This window comes from Triplophysa dalaica, chromosome 3, assembly GCF_015846415.1.
Source record: "Triplophysa dalaica isolate WHDGS20190420 chromosome 3, ASM1584641v1, whole genome shotgun sequence".
NCBI classification, from domain to species: domain Eukaryota; kingdom Metazoa; phylum Chordata; class Actinopteri; order Cypriniformes; family Nemacheilidae; genus Triplophysa; species Triplophysa dalaica.
This window is the reverse complement of record NC_079544.1, coordinates 8,528,423-8,551,467: the sequence shown is the minus strand read 5'-3', so window position 1 is coordinate 8,551,467 and position 23,045 is coordinate 8,528,423. Positions and strand designations below refer to the sequence as shown.

General features: G+C 38.5%; 1 protein-coding gene across 1 annotated transcript in view; it reads left to right on the top strand.

Moving 5' to 3' along the window:
* cdh7a (cadherin 7a) overlaps positions 1-23,045 on the top strand; it is a 53,988-nt gene that overhangs the window by 8,393 nt on the left and 22,550 nt on the right. Inside the window, exons 3-7 of the mRNA XM_056743644.1 lie at positions 13,960-14,254; positions 16,394-16,513; positions 18,209-18,376; positions 18,887-19,074; positions 22,525-22,778. Coding sequence (XP_056599622.1) covers positions 13,960-14,254; positions 16,394-16,513; positions 18,209-18,376; positions 18,887-19,074; positions 22,525-22,778 — 1,025 coding nt within the window. The remainder of the gene's footprint in view (positions 1-13,959; positions 14,255-16,393; positions 16,514-18,208; positions 18,377-18,886; positions 19,075-22,524; positions 22,779-23,045) is intronic.

Genomic DNA, 23,045 nt, shown 5'->3' with positions numbered 1-23,045 from the left:
TAATACCAAAACTATGTTGTGAGTGGTGAAGAAACACCACACAAAATGAACAGAAATATTTATATTACCTTACAATGAGATGAGCCATTTTATGTATATACACCGCGGGCACACCCTAACATGTAATTTATCAATGTGCACAGCCATGTTTCTATAGTAGCACTACACGGACAAACTAAGCGCGTTTCTTAAAACGAAGGATGCACGGGACAATGTTCTTCTTCTTCGGCTGTGTTTTGAGGCAGCTTGCAACGCGACTACATAGAAGGATTAGCAGAAGAAGAGGAAGAACAATAACAGCATTTACTTGTCGTGTTCTTTATTAGAATTAAAAACGGTTCTTTGTTGCAGTAAGAAGCAAAATTTGCGATAATGGAGGACCACACAAACTCTGCAGACGAGCCGATAGAGCGTCAATCTGTTCGTTCAAAAAAGAGAAAATACGATGCAGCAAGGCGAAGTCGAGACAAAGAACAGCAGAAAACCTGAATAAACATCGGCGTGGCTTTTCCCAAATGGAAGTCACTGAACCAGAACATGGGTTTGCTAAGCGACGCCGTAGTTGCCAGCTTTCTGCTGGACCTGTAAGTTTGTCTAATTTCCGCAATATAAGCTGTTTGTTTGATACCTTTAGCTAACAGATGAGCATGAGCATCAAGTGAGTTTTTACTTGTTTATAGCACTTTGTAATTGTACTATGATTCCTTTTTGCATGGCCGTGTACAAATCAAGTTAGAAATCATTTTTACAATCATAATTTGCTTAAATCGGGTGTAAATTATATTATAATACTGCTTAGCTTCTGTTGATACAAATGTGTAATTTAATAATTGATAGGATAAAATCCAAACTTCCTAGTTGCGTAGTTTATCAGCATTACAGTGTCAACGAAGATTTGAGAAGATACAATTGATCAATTGGGGTGATGCCAAACGTCTGCTAAGACGCTTTTAGATTACACGCCTTTAGCATTAGCAAGCGGTTTCAATATGCAGTAAGTTACGAACCAAGTTACCGTGCCAAAAAATGCTATGCAAAATAAGCGAATACATCACTGACACAATGCTAAACAAGTAACAATAATATTCACTATAACGATTAGAGTAAATAATGAATTAAGTCAATTTAATTAATTTATTTTTCTTTGTAAATAAACCTCGTCACTTGACTTGCAAAGGTTACTCTCTGCTGTCTCAGATGACGACATCTCTGTCCTGTGTCTGTAGCTTCGGTCTGTTGTTCGCCTGTGAGACGAGGATTGCAAATATCAACACCACCGATAATGGCCACTATCATTTACGGAACCCTTTTGTCCTGTGACGCCAACCGTAGCTTCTCTAATGGGAGGGAGAGGAGGGTAGAGGAGCTGTAGGTTGCAATTTCCTACATCGCCAATAGTGGCCTCTGAAACTTACACACAGAACCTTTAACAGTGAATAAAGTTTAAAAATAGTTTGAATTGCAATTAATAAGCATTTTGTCTTGTTTCCCTGTAAAATTATGTAAACTTAACTTTTTTTCAGCATACAATAATAAGCAAAATTCAGTAAGATAATAAGACTTTTTAGAAAATGTTTAATTGAATTAGGTTATGAAATATTTTTTCTCATAGCCATTTTTTAAAGGTTAAGCCTTACAAAATTGCGTTTGTCACGTTCAATGCAATTTGCTAATAGGGCAAAAGCAGCAAAACAATCTGCTTAAAGTATCAGAAAAATGCTGCAAAACATTTTACTCAACTAAAATAGAAAGATTATACAGGTCTTGCATTTAATATGTGGAACCTGAATATAGATGGTTTCAGCGGCATCAACATAAACAAATATTATGTGGGCCAAACTTAACTTCAGGTAGACCGCCACAAAGAATCAATAACTGTGAAGTAGTTTTAATTTAATTGAAAACAATTTATTTTATATACAATAACATATTAATATAAATATATATTTTTTTACATTATAACCAAACTCAGACCGTAAGTAAACTTTGGGCCAAAGTGTGTGTTCAATGAAACCGCCTTTAGGAAGAGTGAAAAAACTGTGACTCACACAATTGCTGAACTGATGTCTGAAATAGCCAGATCTACACTCCTCATTATTACACAATCACAGAAACTCTCACTTTCTCTTACTTACATCTCTTGTCTCTATATGGCATGTTTTTTTCACTAATTTGTCCTAATACATGTCAGTCAAACTCTTTAATGTGGTGCATTTAAAGAACACGCTCTCTCTCCGCCAGCACACTTCAGACATGTTAACATTTATGATCTTAGTCAGAACTAAAACCTTATTCTCAGTCCATTTGAAATGCTTGCTCAGATTTTAATTTTCACATATTTCAATCGAAAACTTTATAGAATACAGGTTGACATATTTTCACACATCAAAGTCCGGCATAGGCTTTTATGTGTTTCTGGTCGTCGGTTTCTTTGGTTTTCTGAGAGTTTAGATTCACATGGTTTATAAATATTTGATGCACTGTTTGATCAAATCTCTTTAGCATGTAGATGATCATGTGTTTAATCAATATTGGACGTATTGTTTGATCACACCTCTTTGATACGATTTTACAGTCCCGCTATGAACCGAATGAGTCTAAATGGCTTCTTGCACAGAGATAAAAAAGTCTCCTCACACAAAGGACACAATGCTACTCTTCTTTTATGTGTTGGCTCCAGTTCACTAGCGACGTGATTGCTTTATGCACTCAGACTTGTTAGTATTTAGCTCGATGCTACACGCAAACGCAGCCAAACACTTTCCCCTTTAAAGATAATGAGCCAGATACTCCGACATGCCACCTGTTATACTATCCTTGCTTTACAATACATTATCTCTCAGACACTACACCACACACATCTCTCTACCATCACGCTCTCAAACCCTGACAGCCAGGTTGAACGTTATTAGATTCTGGCTCATCTCCAATTCACTCTGCTCGGAGGGATCCAGGCAAAATAGAAATGACTGAACACAAATGTTTCCCCCGCACTGAATGATGGGCAGAGTAATGTACGGTGCGGTGTGAAGAGAATGGGCTATCTCACATGTTTTCAGAATAATGGTTGCCGGTTTGCTTCAACCGTCTACTTTGGGTCATGACTTTTATGTGGTCATCCGTCATTTGATCACAAGTGAGTGCGAAATATGGTCTTATTCATCAGCATGCCTATGAGGTTAACATAATACAGGCATGAATGACGGGGTCCTCACCAACAACTTTATTACCAAGAGATCTCATATAACATTTTAATATTCTCATCCTGCTGCCTGCTTTATTAATCCAGATATTACTGGCTAAACAATAAATTTATGAGCAGTGGATGACTCACATGGGTTTTTAAATGGCCTATGTAGATAATGATTCTGCAGGATGCCTGAAAGCTGATCAATATATTTTAAGCCTGTCAGTTTAACATGTTAATTTAGTTGGATCAGATGTAAAAAGAATGCATTGCTTGATCTAAATAAATAAATATGAACTTCTTTTAACTTGATAAAGCATCTTTAAATGCCACGCTTATGGCACATCGTCCATCTGCATGTATCCAATGGACTGGAACAAAAGTACAGTAGTTTAAAACCCTCCATTAACAGTAATGGGAAATGTATGAGTTGCGTTGCATTGTGTGCCGATCCTCATTTCCAACAGCCTAGAGACAGATGTTACATTCATACAGAACTGTACTTGCTGAAAATATAACTAAATCCTTTCCTTTTTCCACTGTCTGTTCCATGCGGCCACAAAAATGCATTGTTTTGGGATATTATTCATTTGGAAGCTTTTCTCTACAAATATTTTCAATGAATTGATTGACATATCATGTTATTTATTCAATTGAAAATGTAAATTTGCCATCCTAATATAATTAGAATTTAGTTAAGCAAATAAGATCTCCACATTTCTTAATATGAATGAAAAATGACTCTCTGATGCTTGCACAGCCTTAAAAGAAGACCCTGTTCGATACATTCGGTCTCCAACAGTTTCCATTCTGCACGATCTTTGTTTTTAGAGCCTTTTAAAGACACGTCTGTAAGAAACAAAGGGAACCTTTAATTTCCATCTCTTATCATCACTTCAAATAGCATTTTCCGCTCTCTGTGTTATTCCGTATCGATTGTCTCTCTTTTTTATTAGCGCGAGCAAGGAAAAGGGCAGGGAAACACAAAGAAGCCTATTCTTAACCAAACATTCAGTGGCAATACAGCACTCCAATCTACTCGACCATTATTATCTGTGAAATTATACCAGAACGAATTTAATGAATATGTCTTTGCCGTCTTGATATCGCACCATCAGCGACTGGGATTATTGCCCACGGTGACCTCTTCGCAGTCTGATGAATATGGATATGATAGGTCCAGCTTGAATAAAATGCTCAAACGAAGGCATGTCACAGAGAGCGCCATGAATAATGCATATCCGTGTCTCTGGGGTGGGTTCAGTAATATCAACAATTATTAGAAATGACCCCGGTGTCTCCACTGAAAGTACACATTCATTACAGCACTTCCAGGCTATTTCACATCAGGATAAGCATAAACAAGTGTCCGGTGTCATTAATACTTCCATTGCGGTAAATTACCTAGACTTTCATCTTGGCACATAATTAAAGATCTCGCCTCTGGTTCAGAATCGCAGGAATACATTTGCGATGATATGCTGCTGTACTGGGGCCTCTCAGATGCTTGCTGTACCACCCTTCTGGTTTTTGAGCTTCATAAGATGTGCCGGGCCTGTCAGCTGGAATCCCTCAGCTGGGCGTTGAGTGTCCGATCATATTCCGCCCATATTCACACCGGAGCGCACCACAGATAACGGCTTTGAATCAATGCCTAATTGGGGGGATCCTTTGATGATGAAGCCTGTTTCATAGTGTGGGGGGTATGGGGAGTGTTCCCAGTCCGATGTCCGTCAGATCCCATTTGCATTTTCTTTCCTAACGTTGCCGAAAACAACCCGTAGCTCACCTTCTAAATGCACACTTGATGAGAGGCAGACTGGGGGTGCCGCTGTAACCCCTTTTATCGGGAATGAGAGATCCACACTTCTCTAAGCGCCGAGAGGCTATCGTCAGCCAGGCCAAGTAGATTAAACGCGCTATCCGCTGCGCCCACCCTCCCACCACATCAATGATTTGAGCAAACCGAATTAAACAAAATGAAAGAGAAAGAGCTCTTTTCATGTTGTGGATCAACAAGCGTTCCCCATATCCTCTTTGGAGTGATTTCTAACATATGCTGGGTAATTAAATGCAATGCGAGTGGAGATGCTTTTTCATCTGCTTCCAGCCCGCACTGGTCCGTGCCACGGCCATTTGTCATCGGTGCAGATGAAAGTCATCAGGTTGGCAGTCACGGCCCCAGATCTCCTGCCAAACACACCAAGCGTCCCTGACGCGCTCGCCGTTCGTATCGGTTTACGCGCAAGCGCCCGCAAATGGAGGACGTAAAGAAAGTGAATCGGGTCTTTTCAGATAATTAAGGCTGAGGGCATTGAGGGTGTCTAGTCACAGAGGTGCTTTTTAATAGAATCTGGCTGTCGTTCTCATAAGAAAAGTGATATGAGCATACACCAGTGAATCTAATGACAGGGAATAAAGAATCCTCTACAATGAAGCTGAGATGAAGACTGCACGTCTTCGGCGAAAGAGCAGATCCACAACACAATAAAATACCATTTGCATTTATATAGCGCTCTGCAGGTGTTGATTCAGGTGAAATATTACAACAGGGGGAAGGATCCCACACCATAAGAAAGTATTGAAAAGGCACAGGCAAATAGGTCCAATATGTAAAAAGCTATCAGGTTGAAATGAGTGCCTTTTCTCACAAATTCAGCCGTTCGCCTATATTATAGGCTTGATTTTATTCATCCTCTTGATTATTCGGGATGTAAGATAGTTTTAAAGGCAAACATAAATGACATTCTGAAGTGTAACATTGCCTGAGCACGGAATATGAGACAATTCTCGCTTTGCTTCTGCCATTAACCACTGAGTTACAAACAAAAAGCTTTGACATATGAAGAGCTCCAGAATGCCAAGCTAGATTTCTTTCACCTTTAAATGGTAAGTCAAGGGTATCTCTAAGGAAATTGTCGCTTTAATGAGACTTTGCGGGCCTACGCTTATGTGCTTACACAGCAAATACTGATAGCTGACAAATCTGTAGCATGCCCGAGTTGACTCCTTTGTGCTTAAAACATTGAAAGTACCTTCAGAGACTTCAGTTAACTCTCAATAATTTTCTTATTCGTATGAAAGAAACATAAAAGATATTGAATTTCATAAAAGCAATATTAGTTAATTACATAACATTATTAAAATCAAGTGTTTCTCGCAAAAATGACATAATAAAAATAACATTAATATGCGTCTTATCAATTAGCCTTATGTTGTCTTGTAGTCATAGTCTTAAGAAAAGTTTATACCGTTTTTGTAACTTACAATCTTTTCATGAGGACAATACAGTTGGCAACAATAATACCTTGTATTGCATTCATTCCTGTATGTGTTCTATATATAGAATGCATACAGTACATATTCTATATGTGGACTGTATGTATTCCACATTTTTAATAATTTCCCAGACTTCCGTGTTCTACTTTTTTCCCATGTAAAGATGCTTTGAAACAATGCAACACTGTGAAATGCGCTATAAAAATAAATCTGAATTAAATTGACAACAGCAATGCTAACCAGTAACAGCCGCAAGGAAAACTCAAGGATGATTCTAGACGTTGTCGCTACGGAGTCACTGTGTGAGAAGCGTCATACTTTACTGTGATTCATTTTATTCTGTTCATCATAAACTTGAAACAGAATACAGTCATCCTGAAAGAGCAAAGCTAATCGTGTTACCCCTTAAGAATAGCCTGCCTTCTCACGGAAATGGCAAGTATGTTGGATACTTCTAGAACCATGACGTAAATTCACAGTAAAAAAGACTAAGGAATATTTTATAAATACTACTTTTGTCTAATTTATTGAGCAGAACAAGAATTAGAGACTTTTAATGTGCTTAACTTAAAAAAAAGTTAATTCTTAAATTTTAAATTAAGTGACAATCATTTTGACAGATGCATTTTCTTCAAAGCAACTTACAATGTAGTTAGGGTATACTTTCAAACATTCCCTTAAAAATGCACCGATACCTCATGTACTCGTACTCATATACTGTAGATACACTGATACGAAAGACAGATACCTCATGTGACATACCTGACAGAACTGACTGAAATTTGCTTTGAAAGTTCGTGACCAGCAAATAACCAGTCTTTTTTCATAATGGTTTTGAGTTATCTGTTGTGCTTGGAAAATTGGCACCTCACCAAAAAAATACAGGTACACGTACAGGCATCAGTATTGATATCGGCGAGTACCAGAAAAAAGTATTGGTACTCGTCCTCGGTCTTTAAAATATTGTATCGGAGCATCCCTACTTAAAAATGAAGCCATGACCAGGTTATTGCTAGTGCCACGCTCTAATTGAACTACAGGTACACATATAAGCACACTATTAGCCTTGGTAATTACAATTATATATTGATAAAGTCAAATAAAATTAGATTTGATGTTAACAAAAGCCAAAGTTACTTTAATAGCAGTAGCATCCATGCTGTCCAGTTTAAATGGTGGTATATGACAAATGTAACGGTAATAAAAAAAATCTCTATGAAGTGAATCGACTAATCAGTTTATATTTCATATTTACTGTAGAGAATTATCTCAATTCTCAAAACATCCTAAAACACTGACTACACATCTAAAGGTTAGAAGTGTAATGTCAGATACACATTAGTATGGACCTTAAAGCCGAAAGATTGACAAGTATACAGTAGTTTAAAATCTCGCCATTTGACACTTCCAATAGTTTAGAGCTGTAAAACACCACATAGTGTATAAAAACATGCAGTAATACAGTTACGTTGGACTCTGTGCTGTTTTTTTTTGCATGACACGGTTCATTTTGCGGCACTTAATTTATAGACAAGAGGTATGTTCCATGCTTTGATTGAGCAGATACAGTTAATTAAAAGAGGCACCATCTGTAATGTAGCTTGCCGTGCAATTTAAGTCACAGCTTTCCAATCGCTATTCGAAAATTACAGCAAATCAAAGTGAACGCCTCGCCAATGCCGATCACTCCAGAAACGACACCCATATCAATTGTGTAATTTATTACAAAGTTTTAGTCTGAAAGACACTCATTAGGCGGATTGTGAGGAAAGTAATTGATGTGCGCTGACGGACGAAACAGTTCCACGTTTGCCACATTTGTAATCGTTCCGTATTTGGAGGGAGCGAGCACGAGAAGGAGCATCATATTAAGGGCATCCCTGCAGGATATAAGAAGGAGACAGATGAACATAAATTAGCTGTGTGTAAAACAGGCAGCATTTGTAATCTCGCAACGTAATTGGGCTCGCCGGTTTGCCAGAGATGGATGACATAAATGTAATGACAGTCTTCATTTATCTTCTTTATTGCGGTGGAATGCGTTGGCAACGTGAGACTAGTCCCAGTCCAATAGAAGGAAGTGTAACGTGGCGGTAGTCAATGTCAACAACAACCCGTATCGCAGACACAAACAACTCACGTGGCTTGACTCAGCTGAACAGATCATTAGGGGCAGTGAGCTCGCTGGCAGCTCTCGCTAAAGTCTCATAGACAAAAAGTGAGCGCTCATCCCTTGACTTCACTGCTCTAAATGGCTTCCTCATAGTTCCAATACTTTCATCTTCCCACCCAGATTCAGCTTCTGTTCCGACTTCCTCTCATTTCTGTTTTTAACCTATAGTTCTCAACAGCCTTTTATCTTGCACCTTTTCGTCTCTTCTTTTCTCGGCTTCTTAGTTGTTTTTATCTCTTTCTCCATGCTGAAACAGAGTTTAAGACTGAGCGATAGAGGAGTGAGTCAAGAGGCGACCCAAGTGCTGCATATCTCCATAGAAGAGTTATTCAAACATTCTCTCTTATTCACACACTATATCATAAGCCCCTGTTTCACACATACAGTCTTTACTGGTAGTTAACAGATTGTGAGTGAACAGATACTTTCTGGTAGATCAGTACTCCAAATTTCGCAGTAATAGGAGTTTACCAGCAAATTACCAGTAGGAGGCGCTGTGTGAATGAAGGATGAGGATTACCGCCGTCACATTCATCAGCATACAAGCAGATTCGCGCAACATAACAAAAGATATCCAACTTCGGTTACAGTAACGTAAAAATGTAAAAAAAATGTAGAACAGAAGTCGGCGGCTAGCTAGCGCTTCATGCAAGCGCAGACATTTATTACCGTAAATACACAAATTGACCGCAAACTGTCTACATAAACACCGCACGTGAAAGCACGACACATTGTAACTTACTTGGGTTAAGAGCAAGTGTATGATCCAAACATCACAAACACTGCATTCTTCCGGATATAAAATCACACCCGCCATATTTTGAAACATAACTCCAGTTTTTTTGCAGCTATTTATAAGGAAACTTCCGGTTGATAAAATGATATTACGGGTAGCTGTGTGAACAATGTCTTTCCTGGTTAATGTACAGAATGCCGTTGCTTGAGTGAACAGCACAGTTGTTTATTTACCATCAATTTACCAGAATGACTTTACCAGTAATTTACCAGCATTTCTGTATGAAAAGGGAGATACACTGTAAAAAGAAGAATTGTACTATAAAGCTGTTTAAGACATCCATTAACATCCAGTTTGGTCGCTGATGTAGATTAATGGTTATTAACCCATTATTCACAAAGCTCTGCACTTTATTTACACTAGTTGTTTTGCTATTTTGACTGCTTTCATGTAACAATGAGAGTGTAAAACTCTGACATCTGTCTGCACAGTTAAACCTGTTAAAAAACATTTCACAGATTTTCCAACAAAAGCGGAGGAAAGGCAAAAAGAGAAATTGTCTTTTGTAGATCAAATTATTGAAGAATATACCGATTCACCAACCGAAAATGTCTGAATATGAAGTGGATGGAAATTCAACCTAATATACAGCGAGCATGCCTTTGAAAGGTATGGTTCACTCCAAAATGAATATTGTGTATTTATTTACTCACCCTCTTGTCATTTTAAACCTGAATGGCTTTCTTTCTTCTGCTGAACACAAAATAAGATATTTTGATAAACGTTGTCTTCTGAACAACGGCGGTACCCATTCACTTCTATTGTAGGGGCACCAATGTAAATCAATGGGTACCGTCATTGTTCGGTTACCAACATTCTTCAAAATATCTTCTTTTGTGTTCTGCATTGGAAGGTCATACAGGTTTGAAATGACGAGGTGGAGTAAATGATTTTGAACTATCCTTTTATATTCCTAAGGACTCGACACGATTTGGATTTAACATACGATGGCGAAAATGTTGACAGCTTTAATATTTTAGACGACTAGGGATATATACTATAACAATCATTTTAGATGAGTCCACGAGTTAGAGCTGAGCACACAGAAACGAATGATCTGCAGTCATCATCACAGTAAATTGTGGCCAAAATAATCATTTGAAATTAGAATATTGAGGCTGTGAAGGCAGAGTCCAGCCACACAGGCATGAGAGTAAAGCTGGCCTTGGGCGCCTGCCAGTGCTTACATCCAAACACACGTTTACTTTGATTAATTAGGTAGAAATATCGTTAGCACGCTCAGTTCTTTTACTGAAAGGATTGTAATTTTTGATTAACGGATATCATATGTGGAGTAGCGCTGTTTTATTGGAGGGGAAACTGCAAACTAAACAAGACGGGACTGGATGGCTGCTTTAATAGTGCCAGCAGTAAATGGGAAGTTGAGAAATAAATACATTGTCATTTATATTTCCGTTACACTTTTAATGTTACACATTTTTGAACTAAATCAAGTTAAATAGTCATGTGGTTTGATAAATGATTAAAAATACGAATATTCTACAAAATCTGACATAATGGGCCTCATTTATGACAAGCCAACGACGTTGCTACGATCATATCTCATGACAGGTCTCAGTTTGTGTATGCAAGTTTTGAGATATGGTGAAGAAGGTCAGTGTATGCTATACCCTTTTGATAACTGAAAAGGAATAATGACAAATAGAAAGATACCTTATTTTTTTTGTTTAGTATAACAAATGTAAAAATAGATTTCTATGCGATTTGTTGTTTTCATTACATTAATAAAGTATTTTCCTTTCTAGCCTAATTATATTATCATTTAATTGTTTGAAATTTCAAGGTGAACGGGTGCTTTGGTGTAAAAAACATTCATGAGCTTTTAGGCTACTTCTGAGATAATTTACCCCAATTACAATGCACAATTAAAAGTAAAACATTTAAAAACCTATACCAATTACAAGCAATGGGTAAATTTACCTATTAGCAAGATGATAGCTTCTTTGTTTGACAATTATACATTTGAATGAAAACAGAAAACATGCATGCTTTAATGTTTTTTATTTGGGCGATCTGCGATGTTCGATGCGCACTAGGTCACAGCTGGAGGTTGCCTGGCATTGTGTGGCAGGTTTCAGGCTGGTTTGTAGGGCAGAAGACCGCTGGTCCTGCCTCTGACTGTTCTGATAGAGAAAAACTAAATGAAGCGAACATAAAAGTGTGTGTGCTTGATTTAAGCAACCTACAATGCAAGATTAGCAACATTAGATTTTAAACCTTTATCCTGCTTAAAAGCATGCATGTGTCTCCTCCGCACAGACCATTTTTTCTTCACCTAAATGAAGAAAACTGTATAAAAGCATTTCTGACAACTCTTAGAGGGTTTGGCATGGTAGTGTAAATGGCATATAAATGTATTTGGCGGAATAGATCTGCTATGCTGCTGCTGCTGCTGCGGCGGAACAAGTACAAAGACTTGCTACTACCAATACATTCTCAGCAACATATGAATAAATCCGCATAGTTTACGTGATCACCTTGTAGCAGATCTATACATGAGGAGCTGGGGAAGGAGAAGGGTTTCTGAAATGTGCGAGCTGCTACAACAAACAATATTTAAACGTAGAGCAGCAAGCTCATTGGCTGCTGATATGGAGGGAACCAATCAGCTTCACCGTGTAGTAATGATTATGTCTGATTGGTTTAGACTTTAGGACTGCGCCATCTACAGTTTCATGCCAGAACTTTTACATATAAACTATATAATTGCTTCATAAAAATGATCAGTAATTTATATCTACATTAGTTTTAACGTAAACACATAAATGTAATTTTAACAAAGTTTTTCAAGACAAAAGTCTGATTAATTTTGTTTAAATTTAAATGCATTATACAACCAAAGTAATTCAAAGTAACAACCATAGTTGCAGAGTAAAAATGTTATTTAAACACTAATAATCTAGGGGCGAGGTGTCTAAACCCAGAATTTATTTGGGCGTGATATGTAATTACGACCGATTTCAGCCGCCACATTAATCAAGGTACGACCATTCGTACGATGAGATTGGCAAAATACGAATGTTTGCTGAATCACAAGTAAACTCTGTCGTAATACGATTTTTGTGCACGGATCTGAGCTTGTTTCTCTTTTAGAGGCCCAAAATGAGGTAGTTAAATGCTTCCATATTGACTATATTGGAATATTATAATCATATACGGTATATTACAATAAGAAATATTCGAAAAATGCAGATGGAAATAGGTTTTTAAGTGTAACATGTCATGTCAACTACCCAAATTAAGTTGTGGAAACATGGTACATTTTGTCATGTGACAGTAATACTGCTAAGCTGTTTAAGCACTGTCAACGTGGCAGTATTTCTAGGTGTCACGTCTGATTTATGACATGGCAGGAATGCTTAAATGAAGCAAATAAGTTGTCATTTTATTCTGGCAATATCCTGCATGAAAGCATTGTTTCACAATGAAAAACAGTCTCTTGAGATATATGGAATTGGAGACCAAAAATGTTTTGTAATGATATGAATAAAATGAGACCACCGAAAAGAAAATGCTTACGATGCTCCAGAGAACAGGAATAAAATCTCTAAACAACAAGAAATAAACAAGTAAAAACTGTTTAACATTGGTGACGGAAATACCAAGTCACTTACCATGAAATAGCAACAGCATGAGAAATAGGCTCATAATGAGGATTTCTGCACTGTGATTAAAATTGGCCATGGATCTAGTGTAATTTAGTGCACTAGAATGTGTTTTATGTTTTGTTACTAGTGTGCAGTGTTGGCACTACTCAAACTTGACTTAGTCAAATAAAACGGATGAAAAAGAGTTTGTGTTACACAACAAAGTGTCACTGTAATAGCATAGTTAAGTAACCTCTCAGAAATTGCTTACCACGTGTCTCTATTCTAAACAATGATTTGCCATCTTGAAAGTCAGTTATCATCCTTGGATATTAAATGTAATGAAGTCAAATTTGGTTTTGTCCATTTCTGTAAAGAACAGTTTCAGGTTTATTTTATTATTATGCCTTTGTAAATCGTGCTTCTTTCCTCTCTTAAATGGATCTGTGCCCTTCGTGAGCCACATTAATAAAAAATCAGAACCCCAGTTGACCATAAAGCACCATCACTCTGTCTCCATCGCCACTGTTGTTCAAATACTGAAGCTTTTTGCCATTCTTGACAGAAAAGTCACTCACTGCAACATCATCTAAAGACATATTCTGTATAACAGGACACAAACCAGAAATATAAATTTTTATCTACCTATGTTTTCTCGGATAGCATGAGAAAGAATAACTTGAGTTTTGACATATTTATTTGGTGAGTATTCATTTTATTGACATGGGCATTTCTTTGCAGAAATCTGCCGGAGAGGGTTTCTCCCCATTTATTATTTAAACCACTGCAGAAGTTTATTCCCATGACTAAACAGACTTACTGGCTTTATGTATTACTGTGCTAAATATACAAAAACTACATTTACAGTGACAATAGGTGTAAATTACTGACTTTTTTCTTTTCTGTACCATTCCAGCTTCACTCTGATGTAGATAATGGTGAGGGGAAAGTCAAATATGTGCTGAACGGTGAGGGTGCAACCTCCATTTTCACCATTGATGAGAATACAGGTGATATACATGCCACCAAACGCCTGGACCGAGAAGAACAAGCCTACTACACACTTCGAGCTCAGGCAAGAAACCGCGCCACCAACCTGCCCGTTGAACCAGAGTCTGAATTTGTTATCAAAGTCCAGGATATTAATGACAACGAACCCAAGTTTTTGGATGGCCCGTACAATGCTCAAGTACCAGAAATGTCACCTGTTGGTAAGTGCCTTGGATTTTGTTATACACATATAGTCACCAGCAACATATCATGTGTCATGATGGTTATTAGTTATTAGTTATTATATGAGCGTTGTACTAAAACCTGCTAAGCTGCCTTGCACAAACAGCTGCCTTCTAAAGACCATCAGAGAGCATCATAAATGACTTATTTAGAATTCTCCACATGCACAGCAGCTTACAGAAATAGTCCTCCACTACAGCTGGGTGGTATGAAGGCAACAGTGCTGTTGCGACAGAATAAAATGTTATTGCTACAGCGTTTTCTATTTTCCGCAGTTATACGGAGTTAGATGCTGCATGTGAGACGTCATGTTGTTTTGGATGCAACATTTGCAGTCAAAGCGTCAAATACTGTTTAAACTCTTGAAGAATGTATTTATTACCAGTATTTGAACCCCTTTGATAGAGTCCAGCCATCAGAAAATATCAGTCTGTACACACGTTTTCTATTTACAATGAGAGAAATAAACCTGCATTATTTGTTTGTCATTTTTGAGAGATGGCATTGTAGAATTTTTGTGCACAAACCATCAGCAATAAGACCCAACAAAAGATATAAAACATAAAATAGTTATTATAATTTGATTTTCATTTGCCCCTTTATACAGATTATTGACCATAATGGATGTGACTATTATGAAAGCAGCACTTATATACAGTGTGACTATGGAAAATCATGCTTTAAAATTAAAGGTTTAAATACTTTAAGAGAGATGTCACATGGGTATTTTAGCCACCATATATTGACATCTGACCTATCAGTATGGAGAAAACCTTTGGTAAAAGTTACTTTTTAGTTTGGGTTTATTGAGGTTTACCCGAAAGAACTTGATCACCTAAGAACATGGATATTCACATTGAACGTCCCCCATGCGGGTCAGTTGTTTGTCAGTTTGGCCATGCACAGTAGCTGACAATCACACAAGCATTGACATGCTGTTTTAAAAGAGCAATTAACATGCTGGCTGCAAGTGTCTGTCCTACGCCGCGATCAAAGCCATTAGCCTCTGTGAATGCAAGCGACCCTTGTCCTCAATGTCTGCTTTATAGATCCATTTAAATTCATTAGCAGTCAACCGGTGATGAATGGATTTGATTAACGAGAAAATGATTAATTTAATTTGGTAATTAAGAAACAGGAGATTGTTTGCAAGTGTGGGGACCACAGCCTAACCCAGACACGTCTCTCTTACACCAGACCAGAGTGCAAATTCATAACATATGCCTTTATACTCTCTTCCAATGAATTTTACATATAGTGCCTTTTATTTTGAGGTGGGTTTAAGAGATTTTCAAGTGCCATAAGCACATGCCTGTCTCTCTAACTGTCTGTAAATGTACCAGCCTGAGAAAATGATGAGGTACAAGGTAACATACGAAAACTGAAATCACACCATCTGATAAAGAGTTACTCATTTGGCTCGGGTCCCTCCTGCGGTTAGGAGTTGCCAAAATGCAGCGTGCCTCCAGATGTTTAGGTTACAAATATGACGACATCTGGGCCTGTCCCCAAATGTCTTTTTGAGTTTTTTATGAGCAGACGCATTTAGGAATAATCAGCCATTTCTGAGGGACACCGCAGTCGGGCCGGCCTGTAAATTGTGTTCAAATGAAGGCCTGGCACTTTCCATTAGCCGTTTTACAGTTTAAATAAAATCTGGGAAATATCAGAGAGCCAGTAAAGCTTTATTAAACGTCTCTTTGTGCTGCTGCGTTCCAACTCGAAATGAAGAACAGCATCTTTGTGGGCCGCAGATGTTCAGTTTGTCTCATTCAACAAGAAATCTTGACTTGATAAGAAAGCCAAACGTGTGCACATTTGTTTCGTCCTTCTGGGCTTTTCGCAGAAGTGCATCTCCTAACTAGTACTAAGGAGACACGTTTGTAAGTAACCAATACAGGTACAAGAATACAAAATGCTGCGAAATAAACACTAAACAGAGCAGGAAACTGTAAAAATGCACCAAACCGTTTTCGCTATAACAAGCCAGTTGTTGTTTATGTTGAACTGATAAGCTGTATCAAACGTCTAGGCAGTAACTGAGTGAGATTTAATTATTTCGATTATGATTTATGTTTGGTACCATTTTAACAACATCTGTGGTTGATTTGTTCCAGGCACATCTGTGGTTGAGGTTAAGGCAACTGACGCAGACGACCCCACGTATGGAAACAGCGCCAGGGTCATCTATAGCATCCTTGAGGGACAACCCTATTTCTCAGTGGAACCCAAGACAGGTACAGTACACGCAAAATTGTGTTTGTGTCTTGAGGAATCTGTCTGGGCATTAAAAGTGTATTCACCTTCAACAAGAATTCGAGCGTACGGTTCATTTTTGCCCATGCAGCTTTTTAGGCCAAAAAGTATTTAATATTCAATGTAAAGTAACTAAAGCCTGCCTGAAAAGTCGCTTATTGTCGCCAGATGACGTCACGCGCCAATTTGCATATCAGAGACATCATCATGTAGTATCCGACAAGCTAAGCGCTTCAGGTCTGCTTCATATCTCTACTCTCTGAGCTGTCGCATATAGTGTTATATTAAAACAATTCACCTTCATGCACAATAAATAGGTTCTTAAGTTGTATTACATTTTTATACTTAATTATTTTTGTGTTTCTGTTGGCAGACAACAATATATAATAGTGATTGATCCCGACCCCTTAAAACTACACACCAGCTGTAATTTTCACTGAACAACTAAAATCCATCTGTGTTCATGTTTACACGTCCATAGTCATGGCGTTTCATCACGTTTCGTAATCATAAATGCTCCAACAAGGTCAATAAGTGATTGGTTCTTGGAAACACTGTTTGTACATGCAAACCGCGAATCTCATTCACGCGTCAGTGCGCTCTTCAGCTGCTTCTCTCTGGTGGGCGCTCACACTGTACAGAGTAAGCTGGGAAGGCAAAAACTCTCTCTGCCGGGGCAGTTGAAGGGAAGCAGAATGATTCCCTTAGTCGCCAAGGCTAATTCAGAAAGAAGCTAGGTTTGTCGCTATTTGAAAAATAAGTCGCTAAAGGGGTCTGAAAAGTCACTAAATATAGCGACAAAGTCGCCAAGTTGGCAACACTGGTCTATTGACTGTTTATTCAGAAGTGTGATTTTACCAGTGCTTAGTTCATATATACAGTAGAATAGGATTATAAAAAGAAAATAAACTCATGCTTCTCATTTGGTAGGCTTGAGTGACATGGCTGACATGCTAACCACCAATTCCTTTAACGGCAATGTGGAAATATCAAGAGACCCGTGTTTTGATTGACTCACTTTAACATGGAAAAAGTTGATAGGACTTGAGATGAAGTTACTGGCACACATTACCACTTGATTACAGGGAATGAAATTCCTAATGTAATCAGCACTCCAGCTGTAACTGAGGTCATTTCCACATATGGACTCAATCAACGGGCTAAATTACAAATCCTGATTAAACTTTCTCTCCCTTTTCTTTTAAAGTCTAGGACTGATTTGAGAGATTCCGTCTGAGAAAATGATGCGAGGTGTAGCAAATAGCAGCACGTATTGATTAGGATTTATCACAGCTGCTTGCGCGCTAAAGGAATGATGTACTTTTTAATCAATCTTGGGTGTGCGATGCAATGATAATTCCAAAACCAACAATGGTTTGGGGAGGAAATTGATTTTTGAAGTTCTGCACTGGATTTGACTCATCGATGAGAGATCCATTAGGATACGGACTAACAAATCGGCGAAAGGTCCTTGCTATAGGGAGATTACGAAATGGTTATCCTATTTTAATTGATGCACACTCCATCTCCTCAAAATGCAGAGGGGACAGCGATTCATTCTGTTATCTAGTTGCATTTTCACAGCTCCTGTCGACACGGACATTATCATTAAACTGTGCGATGAATCACGTGCAACAACACTGGACGTTCTGAAAAACAGCCACTTTTCTGTGTAGGCATCGTGAGGACGGCTCTGCCCAACATGGACCGGGAAGCACGGGACCAATACCTGCTGGTGATCCAAGCCAAAGACATGGTGGGCCAGATGGGAGGCCTCTCGGGCACGACGTCGGTGACGGTCACGCTGTCGGACGTTAACGACAATCCACCCCGCTTCTCACGGAGTACGATTTTATTACCAGCTATAAAACAAACGCGGACCTGATCCGTCATTATTGCACGCTGTCACTTTGGTTAATTTGCATTCATTTGCATTAAGTAATCTGAGAATCCTAATGACTCGGGCTGATCTCGTATTATACAGATCTAGCGCTCGCTGTAGTGGCTGCGCAATAACTAGGTAGATCTACTGAAATGTAGAAGAATACAATTGTATAAGCTTCTTTTCTAATAGAGGATTTTTTTTAGATCACAGTCATTTCCTTTTCTATTTATAGCAGAGTGATAACATCATCACCACCAAAATGTGTCTGTGAGTGTGTAGAATGAGCTCGCAGAGCTTAGACGGTCCTCGTCAATGCTGTATCTGTATAGCGGCTTTACCTGCCACAGAGCAGAGAGATACATTATTAGCTTAGACCAGACTCTAACAGCTGGGTGATAAGAAAGGAAAAAAGAGAAATAGCATCATCAATAACCTCCGTGTGTGTGTGTTTGCCGGTCCTCTTTTGCAGAATCCTATCAGTTTGCTGTGCCCGAATCCCTGCCTGTGGCATCGGTGGTGGCCAAGATAAAAGCCTTGGATTCTGACATCGGACCAAATGCTGAGATGGACTACAGAATTATAGAGGGCGATGGCCTTGGGGTGTTCAGGGTCGCGACAGACAAAGATACCCAGGAAGGAGTCATAACTCTGCAGAAGGTAGGCCAGAGACAGCCCAAACCTTATATGTGCTTTTGGCTCTTGCTATGACAGCATATAAATGAGGGTGAATGCTGTGCGAGTGCATGGTGCAGCCCGATCCAAACAAATCTTACAATCCAGACATAAAGAAAAGAAAACAGACCACAGGGCAAATCTAGTAATTACAGTTTGCCGGAAATAAATGCAATGTTTTAGAATCTAAATTTTAATATAATTTAAGTACGTTCACAATGTATGTTTATCTAATGCTTGTTACCAAACACTTCTTGGCCACCATTGACTACCATAGTAGAAAAAGATACAATTGTAGTCAAAAGTCCCCAAAAACTGTTTGCCTTCCTACATTATTCAAAATATCTTCTTTTGTTTTCAACAAAACAAAGTAATTTTTCCCACTATGGTGGTCAATGGTGGCAAAGAACTGTTTTGTTACAAGCATTCTTCCAAATATCTTTCTCTCTGTTAATCGGAAGAACGAAGACATTTTTACAGATTAAAACAACTCAAGGGTGAATAAATGAAGAGTCCAGGGTTTTGTAGAGTGCCTTTTATTCAAGCATACAGGAATGTTTTTAAAATCAGATAAAGCTTTTTATCCTTTTCAAAAAACGTTTCAGCCCACAACAGCCAACAAAATGAACCAGTCTTACTAAATTTGCAAAACTCATTCGCATCCTGTGTTCTCTTGTGGTTTACTGAGCTTGGAATGATTCATAAAAAAATTGACTGAAAACAGTTTAAACGAATCGGTTCAAGTGAGTAATTTGTTTGCTTGTCGTTCTGATCACAAAGTGCTTTCACAATGGCGAACTGGTTGTGTATAGTATAACGCTGATTCAATGAGCCAACAGCACAGCTTAAAACATTATACAACGATGTTCTTTAAAGAAATTGAACTTACTTGTCTGCAAAACAAACAATATTCACCTGAAAAGCTGTGAAACACAACTTATATCGCTCCTATTAGCTCTTGTACTGTGACTCTTCAGCCACTCACTGGGCTGATAACAAAATAGCGCCTCCTTTGTGGTGTAATGCTGCAACTGCTATTACAAATGACAGTCTGTTGACAGAAAATTGTCTTTTTGTGAAGACACCTGATATAATTTTGAGAGTCCGAGGTGGCCTCCAATTTTTCTATGCAGCAAAAACCCTGAAGACAGAATTTCTTTTTTGGGTTAACTGCTTCTTTAATGGTTAGCATCCTGTTGCTTCCATGCACATAATAATGAAGTACTTCTTCTAACAGCTGGTCATGACCCATGTCTAGACCTTTATCCCACCCACAACAGACCCCTGACATTCGCTTACACGCACAACACTATTATAAACAACATGTATGTTAGAATTCATATAGCATTTTGAGATGTGATAAACAAGAACTCCAGAACTTAGCATTACACTTTCCATAAAAAACCTATATTTCATGACAAACTGTCTTTATTTACTCTGTGTCCGTGACTGGACCTCGAGAACAGTCACCCTCACTACGGGTGACCTTTTGAGGCGTCCTCAACCCTCGATTGTTCATTCCGTTGACTCATCTTGGTTGCCAGGCACCCCGGCAACCACATCATCAAGTATACAGATGACATGGCGATGCTAGGGCTCATCAACAATGATGATGAGATCGCACGCAGAGAGGAGATGAGAGGCCCTGAAATATGGTGTGTAGTCAACAACTATATCTTAATGTCAACAAGACAAAAGAGATAATTGTTGACTTCAGGAAATCATCAGTGTTTGGAAACTGCTCTTCCTCTGCCTGGAAGCCCCTGCCGTGAAGACTGCTCAGCATGTCACGTCCCCGCGAGCGGCGTATATAAAGCCAGTCTGGAACAGCATGAGGACAATTTTTTGGCCTTTAGCTTTTTTGCCCTTCTCCCCTCTGGAAGACGACTCAGAAATGTACTCTTTTGAACAATGAGACTAGAAGGGTTTCTTCCCACAGGCAATCATGATTTTTAATAGCTTTGCCTTACTACCTATACAACCCCTCCCTCTTTAAAGCACAGATGTGTTTACCTTATATGCAATATGGAGAGCCATACTGTGCAATGCTTTATTTATTCAAATTATTAATCAACAACATTTCTTTGGATTGAATTATACTATATATTATATTTAGTTATGCCAATTGTGGATGTGCTATGAATTGGCTTTTTCGACTCAAGTCTGTTTGTTTGACAAGTTTAACATTAACTGGAAAAAACATTTATTCATTAGACAAATGGCCAAATTCTAATATCTTTAAATGTATTTCAATGCTCATTTTAAAATATTAGTCATCTTTAGGACCCCTTGGATATCAGCTGGAGCCCCCTTGTTGAGAACTACTAAGGGACACTGGGGCTAATTGTCTCGTACATTAAAGCACATATCTTAAAGTCTTGGCCATATGAAAAGCTGTTGAATATTGCCAGCATTATTGCCTAATCGTGGGCTCACACCAAACCCGAAGCATCGCATTTTTCACTCTATATTACTCGCCGGATAACTTGGTTTTATTGCACAAATGACACGATAAACATGGTTCGATGGGGAGTGTCTTCACACGTCCGGACATCTCAAACCAGACGGCTCAATAAGCACTTTGAAAATTTCTGTGTCGATTTGAAATTTTTCCACTTGTGCAGAAGACAGGATTGAGGCAAATATTGTGCGTTTCTGGCATTGTGGAATTCACGTCTATTCAAGTTTTTGCATTGACTTTGTATGCCATTTATTTGCGCGAATCGTTCAATTCGATCTTGGTGTGAACTCATAATTAGAAAAATGATGCATTCGATTTAACAAACCGTTCACTTTTTGCAAAAGCATGACTCAATAGTCTAAAGCTTGTATTTTCAATATAGTGTTTAGCTCTTGTGAGTGACGATATCCCCATATGAAAACCCCCCAGTGACTCCTTTACAATGTTAAACAGTTGTGGGTTTTGTGAAAACTACTTTTTATTTCTTTTGCTTATATATAGAATTGACAATTAACTGACTTTGACTTTTCATTTTAAAGCCACTGGTAAACGCGCTGGATTTGGCTGTGCCCTGAGGGAAGTTATGTATTGTCAGTGATATGAAGCAGGCACAGAAGGCAGTTTTCAATGGACTGCATATTACAGCAGACAGGAGTGATAAATGACTATATAAGAAAGTATTCCACAAGACATTTTCAACATCATGTATCTCTGTCTCAAAATCAATGTACTGCTTTGACACTGTACTTTTCATGTCCTGACAATCGATAGCAATACTTCAATGAAATATGAGAGTTAAGAAGAGAGCATCAAGGCTTCTCGGACGCATTATGCATACACACGTCGCAGGGACGCGAACTTTGTTTTCGCGACTTGCCTCGATACATATCACAGACGCCGTGTCCTTGTTTTCCAATTTAAAACTAACTCTTCCACACTTTTCCCCACACTCCCTTTTGTGCTCTTTACCTTAGAATCTCGACTTTGAGACAAAGTCAAGCTACACTCTGAAAATCGAGGCAACCAATAGGAACATAGATCCACGCTTCTTGTCTCAAGGACCGTTCAGCGATACGGCGATGGTGAGGGTGACTGTGGAGAATGTCGATGAGCCTCCAATTTTCTCCTCGCCGCTCAGTAAAATGGTTGTCTCTGAGGCTGCTAAAGTGGGAACCATCATAGGGACCGTCTCTGCTCTGGACCCCGATTCCACCAACAGCCCCATTAGGTACGATACGGTCTACATGATGTTTTCCAACAAAGCCTTGCCTTTTTTATGAAGGCAAGATTAAATTACAATCTTGAGAAAGACTAAAAGGATTAAAGCATAAAACCTTAATTGCCTCGTGGACAATTTTCACTTGTGTTTTATAGCGTTCCTTTATGAATTAGCTAGATAGCGGTGCTTTGCACAAGGATAATACATGTGCCTGTCTTTCGCACCGTTAATATTGCATTTCATTATTTCCTTTGCTTATAGAGGAGTGGATTTAAA